We start from the raw sequence: 11,938 nt of genomic DNA on the forward strand, positions 1-11,938 counted from the left end.
ATCTAATCTACCCAGAACTTAATATGTGGTCTTGTTATGCTGGGTACACACAAAGTTTTTTTTTTTTAAATCTTTTAAAATTTTCAAAATGTAAGAGACCACAAACATGAGGACAAATACATCCTAGATTTAACCATTTTGCTCCTACAGTATAGTGTGAGGTGTGCCGTGGTGTGCAAAGACAGCACACCACACCACACACAAACAGATTTTAAACCAGAGTCCCAACACTGAACACAGAAAATATCGCAAAATCTCTCAAGACTAATAAACATGGTGGACGATAGGCAGGAAGAAATGATTCTGACAGAAAATTTTCTGTGATCTGAGCATTTTTCACGAAGTTATGAGCAAAAACGCCATGTGAAATCTATACATTTGTATTCAGTTAGCGGCTGTGCGCTGTTTTTGTTGTAAATGCATATAACTCAGACTCATTAGATGGTGAAAACAATGCAACAGGAGCATGTTGGAGGCTTTATCTGAACAAGTCTCTGATTTTGTATGCAAAAAGTGTTATTGTTCTACCTATATGGGTTTAGTTTATATTGGGTCTTAAACAGAGACAAGCAAACGGGAGCACCGGCCTTGAAGGGTTAAATGAATCATTTCTATAATAAATAAATAAAAATCAATAAAGAATAAAAAAATCTGGTTGCATATTTTATTTAAACCTTTACCTTTTTAAAATGCTGACAAAACTCATAATGTGTACAAGCAGTCAATAACTACACTGATTTAGGATTCATAAGCTGTAAGCACAACATAACAGTATTTGTGATTCATTAAATAAAAAGGGGTTATTAAGCATCATTAGCTTGGAAATTGGAGTTTGCTGATCATGCTATATGTTTTTGATTTGCTAAAAAGAACTGTACTGCTTTTCCCTAAAGCATTGTAAGCTTGATTAGATTGTTGAAACAAATAGATATTTACGATCTATTTGCACTTACAATGTTTTTGGGAAATAGTCATTCATCGGCTTGGAATTAAAATTTGATGATCTGATTGTTATTTACTAGTTACACTATTCACTAATAATGTGGCGATGCATGAAGTCTTGCCTTTCACACTAAGCAGCTTTATGTTGGCCAATGTGGCAAATTTGCAGAACCAACTTGAACACAAGCAAAATCTGCATCTGAACATTTTCGCCCTCACGTGAAACTCCTGATCGCATAGGTTCCTACTGAAATTACTGTGTTTTTGCACCAATTTAATTCAGGGAACACTTTTAGTTTGGATTTCAGTGCTTATCGCTGGAAACAAAGCATGATAACTTGGTATTTTTATTTGCATTTTTTAAATGGGAAATAAATTCACCTGCCTTCCTTTCTCTACAGCTAAAATTCTCCTCGTGTTGCACAAAATCGTACATGTTTGAAACAACAAATTAATGATGACAGCATTTTCATTTTTTATGTGAACTATTCCTTTAAGCACTGCAAGTTTGGATTTTTCCTCTGTCTACTGACATTTCAAGGATGCAAGGCAGAGCTGATGTATTTAAGTAGCAAATCATCTGGAAGCTCATGGGGAAACTGTTTGATTTGAATTATGTACGACTGTATCGACTGGTGAAATGACTATGAGACAAGCACACAGGTAAAGGTGGCCCAGGAGATGTTTACACTAGCTGAATGTTCCTTTCATTAACAGCACAGCAATGTTTATTTATACTTTTGCCATTTCTGCTATGCCCAACGGGCTGCTGGAGTGTCCTGTGATGATGAGCTAGTGTAATCACCGAGCCCAGCTTGTGATTTATAACTAACAGTGCAGAACCTAAAAACAGATGCTCTTTAAAGCACTTGATTTCTACAAGTTTACAAGCCCTATAAAGCACTGCGGTAAGTGAAGGTCTGGCATTACTAGGAGCTTCAGTAGAATTGCGTATTTACACAGGACCACTGAACTGTAATTGGAAAAGACTTCAGGAAACTCACAAGTAGGCCATTTATCACACATTCACTAGGGTTTTTAAACCCCAGCTGGCCTTTAATCTTTTAAATAGCATAATAATCCTGAGATTGTGTTTTTAATGATAATCTTAAAAAATGTTTTCGTATGCAACCAATAAAGAAAGTTTATCAAAGTACTAAAAAGACCATCATTTTTTATTTTTGACCCCTTTCTTTGAATGTTGTCTCTTTCTTGAGCGAGAACATAGTAAATTAATTATTCTTTGTGATCAGCTGATTGTGAATTATGTGCCAGAATAATGAAGTTTCACTAAACAATAAAAGTATAATATAGTACAGTAATGACAGGGACAGCCTCTGCCTCTTGGTGCCGGACGCGTAGAATGATTGGCATGGAAGTCGAGTAACATTGATGGGTACAGAATGTCATCATGGGCAACCCAAGATCTTTTTCCTCTAGGCTTAACCCCTCCCACATTGGAAGGCTCACCTGTCCAGGGAAACAGGGGCAGTTGGTAGCAGAGTATGCACTGGAAATGTTTTAGTCCTGTGGTGGCTTGACGCAGAGAGTCCTGTGCATACTCGGTCCAAGGGAGGAAATGTCTCCAACTGTCTTGACAATTTGACCGCAGGTATCTCCCGATCTTTTGTATCAGAATGTCGTAGATTTGTGATGAAATTGACTCCAATGTGGAGGAACAGGTAAAGGTGCCAATTTACCTTCAGGGAGGTGACATGGAACGTTAGATATGGCACAGACTGAGCATCCTTGGACTTATCGTGAGAATTCCTGGGCCATATTGGGCCACCAGTAGCGGTTGCCAAGGAGTGAGGGGAGTCCATGAGGGGTAGACGGAGATGAGTTGAATAAGGTCTGTCCCTCTGGACCTCCCGGCAGAGCAGGCTCAGACCGCGTGGCTTCAACGATTTGATCATTGATGGACCACTGGATGGGACCGACTATGATCGCTGGAGGGAGAATAGATTCTGGAGGAGTGGTAACTGATTCTGGATGGTGTAAATGGGATAGTGTGTCAGCTTTCTGGTTCTTGTTACCAGGGCGGTAAGTCACAGTGAAGTTAAATCTAGTGAAGAAGAGAGCCCAGCGAGCTTGAAGGGTGTTCAGTCTTTTGACTTAACGGAGGTATTCAAGATTGCGATGGTCCATAATGACTTCAAATGAGTCTTTGGCTTCCTCCAGCCAATCTCGCCACTATTCTAAAACCAGTTTGATCGCCAACAGTTTATGGTCGCCTGTGTCGTAGTTGTGCTCCATTGGGGACAGCTTCTTAGAATAGAAGGAACATGAATGGAGTTTGGGAGGCTCACCCTGCCACTGAGATAGCACAGTTCCTACCCAGGTGATGGATGCATCAACCTTGACGACAAAGGGGAGTTCAGGACTGGAATGTGCTAGGGTAGGAGCTGTACAGAAGGCTTTCTTAAGCTGGTTGAGGGCAGTGGTAACTTCGGAGTTCCAGGACAGAGACTTGGCCCCTTTGCGCAACAAGGAGGTGAGAGGTGAACTTATCTTACTAAAGTTGTTGATGGATCTCTGTAGAAGTTGGCAAACATCAGGAAGCGCTGTAGTTCCTTGATAGATGATGGTTGTGGCCAACTCTCAACTGCCTGTACCTTCCTATGATCCATTTGGATGTTGTTTTGGTCGATGACATAACGGAGGAAGTGAACAGTGTCACGGTGAAACTCGCAAATCTTGAGCTTCAGGTACAGGAGGAATATATTAACCCCCTGTAGCAGATCTCTATGGGTGGTGTTGGGGAGGAGGAGGGATAAACAGATGTTTTCATAATCGTGCAGAAGGGCGATTGCAGGCTAGGGGACTACTATGCATGGGTACATGGATTGGGAAGTATGTCTAGTTGGCTAATGCCAGAGTGTAAGAGGAACCAATCAGAGCTCTGTTAGAGTTTCATGACTGAACTATGCATTTTTCATCACTAAATCTCCCATGAATGCACTAAAGAGAGCTAGAGAAGTCAGAATTTAACTGAATAATGACTTAAAGTTTGATCTGTTTCTCACAGAAACCATCATATCACTTCAGATGACTTGAAATACTGTGCACAAGTCATATGGACCACTTTTATGACAATTCAGCATCTATTTTGAAGCACGAAAGCTTAAAAAAATGATAGTAAATCATGACAGAGTTTACATTTTAAGGTGAACTATTCCTTTAAAAATGTGTTCAATGTCTAAAAAGAAATAAACAAACTTGATATATTACTCTTACTCTATTATAGTTCTGGAAAATAACAGACTAGTTGTGTGGGATCTGGCCTTTTGGAGATGCAGATTTAATTATATGCTTCTATGAATTTCTTCATATACCATCTTCCATCAAAAACATTTTCCCTTTTTACACACTAATTCACTGGAGGTCTTATTTACTCAGCTTTATTTATTCCCCCTTGCTAAGAAAAACACTTTGCCTATCCACAAGAAAACACATATGTGTGTTACTCACAGAAAATACACACATAGTCAGTTTAATACTTGTACATCATGACAAACAAACTAGTGTAATTTCTACTACCTGCAACCTGTTCACTTCTCAGTACAGTACATGCTAAGCAATACGACTATAAGTTCAGTGCGCAAATGGCCTTGATGAACATGGCAAACAGAGCTGAGATCTGCCCTGTAGTTCATTTTAATGGGATTATGAGTGTGTCTCTGTCACCATAAACAATCTCTATCATCCAGAGCTGAACTGCAACCCAAATCCTCTTATTTTACAAAGACTATTCCAGAGAACACCAGTTCTGCTGATTTGTGTGATTAAGCTTCTCGTTTTAATCCCACGGTACAAATGAGCCTCATGTGAGTACACATCACAATACAATGAGTAAAAAATAGAAAATGTGCACTTTGAATCATTTCAAAGGTAAAGATTCTCAAAAAACAGTGTTGACTGCATTATCAAACAAGGCCAGAGGAAAAGAACAGCCACACTGTGTGCTCTTGTTTTTGGAAAAGAATACATTTATTGTGTAGATGATCATAATCATGTTATATGATATTTTCCCTTACAATGTTTCACCAAACAAGTTGTGTGCATTGGGCTTCTTAGAAACAACACAAATATACAGTAAGCATACTTCTTTAAATCATATTAAAAGATTATTAAAGGGATAGTTCACCCAAAAATGGCAATTTGATGTTTATCTGCTTACCCCCAGGGCATCCAAGATGTAGGTGACTTTGTTTTTTCAGTAGAACACAAATGATGATTTTTAACTCCAACCATTGCAGTCTGTCAGTCAAACAATGCAAGTGAATGGTAACACAATTTATAAGAGTCAAAAAAAAACATGCACAGACAAATCCAAATTAAACCCTGCGGCTCGTGACGACACACTGATGTCCTAAGACACGAAACGATCGGTTTGTGCGAGAAAACGAACATTATTTATATTATTTTTTACCTCTAAAACACCATGTCCAACTGTGTTCAGCACTCGGTTAGTGAGGTCTGATTGCGCTCTGACAACGGCAGTAATGTCTCGTGCTTATACTTTAATGAGTGTTAGACATCACTTCCGCTGTCAGAGCGCTATCAGACCTCACTAAGCGAGTGGTGTACGCAGTTGGACATAGTGGTGTTTTAGAGGTAAAAAAATTACATAAATACTGTTCGTTTTCTCGCACAAACCGATCGTTTTGCCGCAAGGTTTAATTTGGTTTTGTCTGTGCGTGTTTTTTTGACTCTTATAAATTGTGTTACCATTCACTCGCATTGTTTGACTGACAGACTGCAACGGTTGGAGTTAAAAATCATCATTTGTGTTCTACTGAAGAAACAAAGAAAATTGTGTTAAAAAGGTGTAAAAAGGGAAAATGTTTTTGATGGAAGATGGTATATGAAGAAATTCATAGAAGCATATAATTAAATCTGCATTTCCAAAAGGCCAGATTCCACATAACTAGTCTGTTATTTTCCAGAACTATAATAGAGTAATATAAACAGAGTAATATATCAAGTTTATTTATTCCTTTTTAGACATTGAACAAATTTTTAAAGGAATAGTTCAAAATGTAAACTCTGTCATGTCCTGTTTGTTGCTGCCGCGTTGTTTGAGCCAGAGCTCCGCCGAGCTGATTCCTAATTGTTTGTTTTTGCCTCGTAAAATCTAACTTATAATCTATCACTCTTTCTTTTTCGGTGGGGGAACACATCCCCAACATTTTTTATATAAAAAACATTTGGATTACCTTGATATCGCTAGTTTTATCCGACTTCCCGAACTTTCGCTACTAGCTTTAGCCCGTTAGCATTAGCGGCATGCCACGCCCACGCTACGCTAGCGTTTGTAATCTTCTCTCTCACAATATTATTGTTTCATCTAATGCCTGGCTCACACTACAGGAGTTTTAAAATCCTATCCAATTAAAAATCTGGTTGCAGCACACACTTCAGGAGAATCTTTGCAGATTTTCTTCCCTCAAATCTTAAACATGCTCACACTACAAGATTTGAAATTCGCGGAGCATCACTCACTACAAAATGTTATTAAGATTATCTGCCAGAGGAAGCGCGTCACGTGATCTACGCAGCAGATCGAAAGCGGATGTAAACAAAATGGATAGGCTACTGAAACACGGAAACTTGCTGTAGCAATAATAATCGTTTGTTGTGAGAAAACACAAAAGCGGAAGAATAAACGAGTGTGGATGAAAAAATGGTTGAGGAGACGGGCTCAACGTGGATTGTCAGTTCTTCAGCGAGAAATGGAGGTAAAATTTACCTTTTATTACTATCGTAGTGTGTAGTGTGCTAGAATGTTTACCGTTATAATATTGCCTGCCTACTGTAGTTCAAAAGCGCTAGTGTCACCTTTTACATTGTAGATTCCTTGATCTTGGTTTCGCGGTCGCCATTTCGAAATGTCTGTCACTTCCGTCGCGTCGCATACTTGTTTCCTATTGGCTATTGTGACAGTACTGATGTTATTACAATCTTGTTCATCCCGATAAATATCAAACATGTTTGATATGATCGGGGTGAGCCCGATTTGTGTGAGATCAGATCAGGAGGTGCAAGATTTTATCTGTGAACGTCTCACATTACCAGATAATCTGCACCGAACATCGGAACTGATCGAGGTCGTGGACAAGATTTTTTCTCAGATTCTCGGGAGGGGAAAATCGGGCATAAATCGGCCTAAAACTCCTGTAGTGTGAGCCAGGCATAAGCTACTCTAATGGCGAGTGTATTGGATGTTTCTCTACCTTTGTGTGCAGGTGAGGACACGTTTGAGCTGCATGCGGTGCAGTTGGAACTGGAGGCCGTGGAGCGGCAGATCCGGATCCTTCTCGAGAAGCAGGCCGAGCTACGCGAGCGGCAGACAGCGCTGGAAACTTCTCGCGCTGGCGCTCACCAACCCTCGGTAAGTTTGCAGCGCGATATTAACACTCCTGCTTCCTCTACGCAGTGTGTTTCTCTGCACAGGGCCCGAGCACCAACGCGTTCATCCCAGCCCTCGTTCACTCCGGCGCCGTCACACCAGGGACCTTGGGTGCTTCAGCAGCGGAAGACGCGAGCCAGGCCTCGGACCAGGACCTCTCCTCCTCCGCCGCCCCCGGTCTTCGACGTCTCGACACGGAACCGCTTCTCCCCTCTTCGCGAGGCAGAACGCAGCGTTGTGGTCATCGGAGACTCCATCGTCCGCCACGTCCACGCTACCACAGCCAAAGGTAAGGTGCGCAGTCACTGTTTTCCTGGTGCTCGTGTTCTCGATGTCTCTGCGCAGATTCCCGCGATCCTCAACGGTGCTGAGACCATCGGAGCTGTAGTGCTGCACGCGGGGGTGAACGACACCAGGCTGCGGCAGACGGAGGTGCTGAAGCAGGACTTCAGAAGCCTGATCGAGACGGTACGAGCCACATCGCCCGCGACGAAGATCATCGTGTCCGGACCGCTTTTGACGTACCGACGAGGACATGAAAGGTTCAGTAGATTATTTGCTCTAAATGAATGGTTGATGTCTTGGTGTAATGAACAGAAGCTGCTCTTTGTAAATAATTGGAATCTTTTCTGGGAGCGTCCTAGGCTTTTCCGTGCTGATGGCCTGCACCCCAGCAGCATCGGAGCTGATCTTCTGTCAGAGAACATCTCCAAGACGCTTCGCACCATATGACTAGTAAGTCAAACCTCAAATCACAGCCTGTGTTCTGCCCACTTCATTGATAGAAATGTGAGTGTAGTACAGTCTATAGAAACTGTGTCTATTCCCCGAATAGTGAGGTTTAACAATAAAAATAAAGGATCTAGAAAAAACCTAATCGTGATCAAACCAGATTTTTGTAAAATTACTGAACAAAAACAATCTCTAAAGCTAGGGCTACTAAACATTAGATCGCTGACACCGAAGGCAGTTATCATAAATGAAATTATCACGGATAATAGTCTTGATGTAATTTGCCTTACTGAAACATGGCTTAAAGCAAATTATTATTTTGGTCTTAATGAGTCTTGTCCACCTGGCTACCGTTATAAAAATAAATGCCGCCTGATTGGCCGTGGCGGTGGTGTAGCAACAATCTATAGAGAGATACTTAATGTTACTCAGAGAACAAACTATAGGTTTAATTCATTTGAAATTCTTATGCTAAATGTTACACTCTCAGATATAAGTAAAAAGTCGCTACTATCTCTTGCTTTGGCTACAATTTATAGACCTCCAGGGCCTTATGCTGATTTCCTAAAAGAGTTTGCAGACTTTCTCTCAGACCTATTGGTCAACGTCGATAAAGCACTGATTGTTGGAGATTTTAACATTCATGTAGACAATATAAATGATACGTTAGGGGCTGCGTTTACTGATTTACTAAACTCATTTGGGGTCGAACAAAATGTCACTGGACCCACTCACCGTCTTAATCATACTCTAGATTTAATTATATCACATGGAATAAATCCTACCGATATAGAAATTCTACCGCAAAGTGATGACGTCTCTGATCACTATCTTGTAACATGCGTACTGCATACTGATGATATTTGTCAAATTGCGCCACGATATCGACTAGGCAGAAAAATTCTCCCGACAACTATAGATAAATTCACAAATAATCTGCCTGATCTGTCTCAGCTGCTCATCGTACCCGAACACGCAAATGATCTTGAGGAAATGACTAGCAGTATGTGCACCATTTTTACTAGTATATTAGATACTGTTGCACCGATGAGATTAAAAAAGGTTAGAGAGAAAAATACTGTTCCATGGTACAACAGTATTACTTGCGCTATGAAAAGAGAAACTCGTAATCTAGAACGCAAATGGAGACAAACTCGTTTAGAGGTCTTCAGAATCGCATGGAAAGACAGTTTGTCCCGCTATAGAAAAACTCTAAAACAGAGGTGGGCAAACTTTTTAGACCAGAGGGCCACATCAAGTTTTGCAAACCAAGTGAAGGGCTGCATACTAAATCCTTGATAAAAGAACTTTTATTTACACTGGAGGTATGCATGGAACATATATTATCTGATAGAAACATTTGTCACATTAAACAACAATTCTTATTTAATTTACTGATTTACTCAAGTGACTGTTATGTGCATATTAATAATCATAAAACTATGTCTGATTAAAACTCAGCGAGAACCTTAGTCTTTGTCTTTCAAAGTCATGGTAATGAAAGTGTTAATGTGAACAATGAGCCTGGTCCCCACTACTTGCAAGGGTGTCAAAGTCTGGAGTGATCTTTGATGTTGAGATCCTCAGGATAGCTGACAGGTGGCTATTTGTTAAATTTGATCTGCGCTGGGATTTGTTGTAGTTCATGACTGAGTAGGTTTGTTCACACACATATGTGGATCCAAATAAAACAAGCATTCTTTGTGCAAGCTTTTTTATGTTTGGGAATTTTTTTTCATCCAGTGAGGCATAAAACTGGTTAACTGGTGATGTCTGAAACTTCTCCTTCAAAGTACTGTCACACTGGATGTCGATGAGTTCCAGTTGTGTGTCTGGTGGTGCTTTTTCACTGTCAAAAGATAGGGGGCATGAAACAAGTTCAAGTTCAGTCTCAATTTTTGCAAAGTCTGCGAAGCCTCGGGAAAATTCTGCATGCAGGTCGATCAAAGTGCTGCTGTACCTCTCAATGCGAGACTGTGTTACTGGTGTGCTTAGTCCGGCCAGTGTAGGAAAATGAGCAAAATCTCGGCTGGATATCTGTCTGGAGAACAATACAAGTTTGGCCTTGAACGCTTTTACGTTGCTGTACAGTTCGTGCACAAAAACGTCCTTTCCCTGAAGTCTCAAATTGAGATCGTTCAGATGCCTCAGTGTGTCCACACCGAACGCGAGGTCAGCCAGCCAGTCTGTGTCTTGTAATTCGGGGAAGTCGCCAGTTTTACCAACCGCATCGAGGAACGTTGCTATCTCTCCTTTAAGTTCCCAGACACGGTGAAACACACTGCCGAGACTTAGCCAGCGCACATTTGAATGGTACAAGAGGTCATGGTGCTCTGCCTCCGTTTCGTTAAGGAGCTGAATAAACTGCCGATGGTTAAGCGCTCTTGCCCGTATAAAGTTGACAAGCTTCACAACCACTTTGACAACTTTTTCTAGCTTCAACACACTTTTACACAAGGCTTCCTGATGTATAATACAGTGAAGAAATATTAATTCTTCCGAGTTCGGGCTTTCGTCTTTTACTTTGTCTTGTAACCTTTTTAGCAGTCCAATGTTTTTGCCCGTTAGATTTGGCGATCCATCTGTTGTGACGCTTGTCAGCTTTGTCCACGGCAGGTTATTTTTTTCCAAGCAGACGGACACACTGTCATACAAATCAACGCCCCTGGTCGTTCCCATCATTGATTCCATCCCGAGGAGTTCCTCTGTTATTTCGAAATTTTCGTTTATTCCTCTGACAAAAATCAAAAGTTGAGCAGTGTCTCTGATGTCAGTACTTTCATCAAGTGCGACAGAAAAAAGACTGAAGCTGTCTGCTTTTTTTTTTAGTTCCGAGAGCAGCTCCTCGGAAATCACTTCTATGCGCCTGGTAATTGTTCTCCGCGATAAGCTAATTTTCTCAAACTGACTTTTAGAACCAGGACAAAGTATGTCAGCAGTCTCCACCATACAGTCTTTCACAAATTCCCCATCCGAAAAAGGCTTGCTGTGCTTTGCAATTTTGTGTGCCAGTACATAACTAGCTTTCGTTACAGATTCTTGAATAGAGCACTGTTTTGTAAATGTATTTTGCTGGGCTTTTAAGTTTGTGGCGAGTTTTAAAGCTTTGTTCGCCTTTTCTGCAGATGACAGGTTGGCTGCATAATTCGAATGCTTGCTTGAAAAATGACGACTGATGTTGTAGTCTTTAAAGACTGCAATACTTTCTTGGCATATTAGACATACCGCCTTCTGTCCGATACTGGTGAAGAAGTATTTTGCTGTCCATTCTTCCTTGAACACCCGACATTCGGAGTCCACTTTTCTTTTTTTCGCCACACTCATTTTCATTCATTAACGTCCGAGTTATTACCGAGTGCATTCTAATTCTACAGTAGCTAGGCCCCAACTTTAACTGTACTGCGTGCTATACTGCCATCTATTGGCGTTCACTTGTATTGCATCAAATTAGAAATTCTGAACTAAAACCGTTACTCAAGTGTAATATTTTAAAAACTCCCTCGCGGGCCGGACGAAAGTGTTTGGCGGGCCGTATATGGCCCGCGGGCCGTAGTTTGCCCCCCTCTGCTCTAAAAGCAGCCAGGGCTGAGCATCTTCGCAAACTTATAGAGAATAACCAAAACAATCCACGGTTCTTATTTAGTACAGTAGCTAGATTAACAAATAAACAGATATCACCAGAACAAAATGTTTCATTACAGTTTAGTAGTGATGACTTTATGAATTTCTTTAATGAAAAAATCGAAAGTATCAGAAATAAAATTGTAAATGTACAACCTTTGACAGAGTTTTATGATTCAGCCTCAATTATCGCCCCTCAAGAACAGTTGCAGTGCTTTACAACTATAGGAC

At 40.8% G+C, this 11,938-nt stretch overlaps 1 protein-coding gene across 1 annotated transcript; it reads right to left on the reverse strand.

The window, feature by feature from the left end:
• Positions 1-9,592: 9,592 nt before the first annotated feature.
• LOC137005250 (general transcription factor II-I repeat domain-containing protein 2-like) lies at positions 9,593-11,410 on the reverse strand. Its single transcript, XM_067366065.1, has one exon. It carries the CDS (start codon positions 11,408-11,410, stop codon positions 9,593-9,595), a length of 1,818 nt encoding a protein of 605 aa, XP_067222166.1.
• Between the last annotated feature and the right edge of the window lie 528 nt (positions 11,411-11,938).

The sequence above is a fragment of the Chanodichthys erythropterus genome, chromosome 17 (genome assembly GCF_024489055.1).
Source record: "Chanodichthys erythropterus isolate Z2021 chromosome 17, ASM2448905v1, whole genome shotgun sequence".
Classification (NCBI taxonomy): Eukaryota; Metazoa; Chordata; class Actinopteri; order Cypriniformes; family Xenocyprididae; genus Chanodichthys; species Chanodichthys erythropterus.

What these genes read in the sequence shown, in the direction of transcription:
- LOC137005250 (XM_067366065.1), bottom strand. Translation starts at nt 11,410, where the DNA reads ATGAGTGTGGCGAAAAAAAGAAAAGTGGACTCCGAATGTCGGGTGTTC.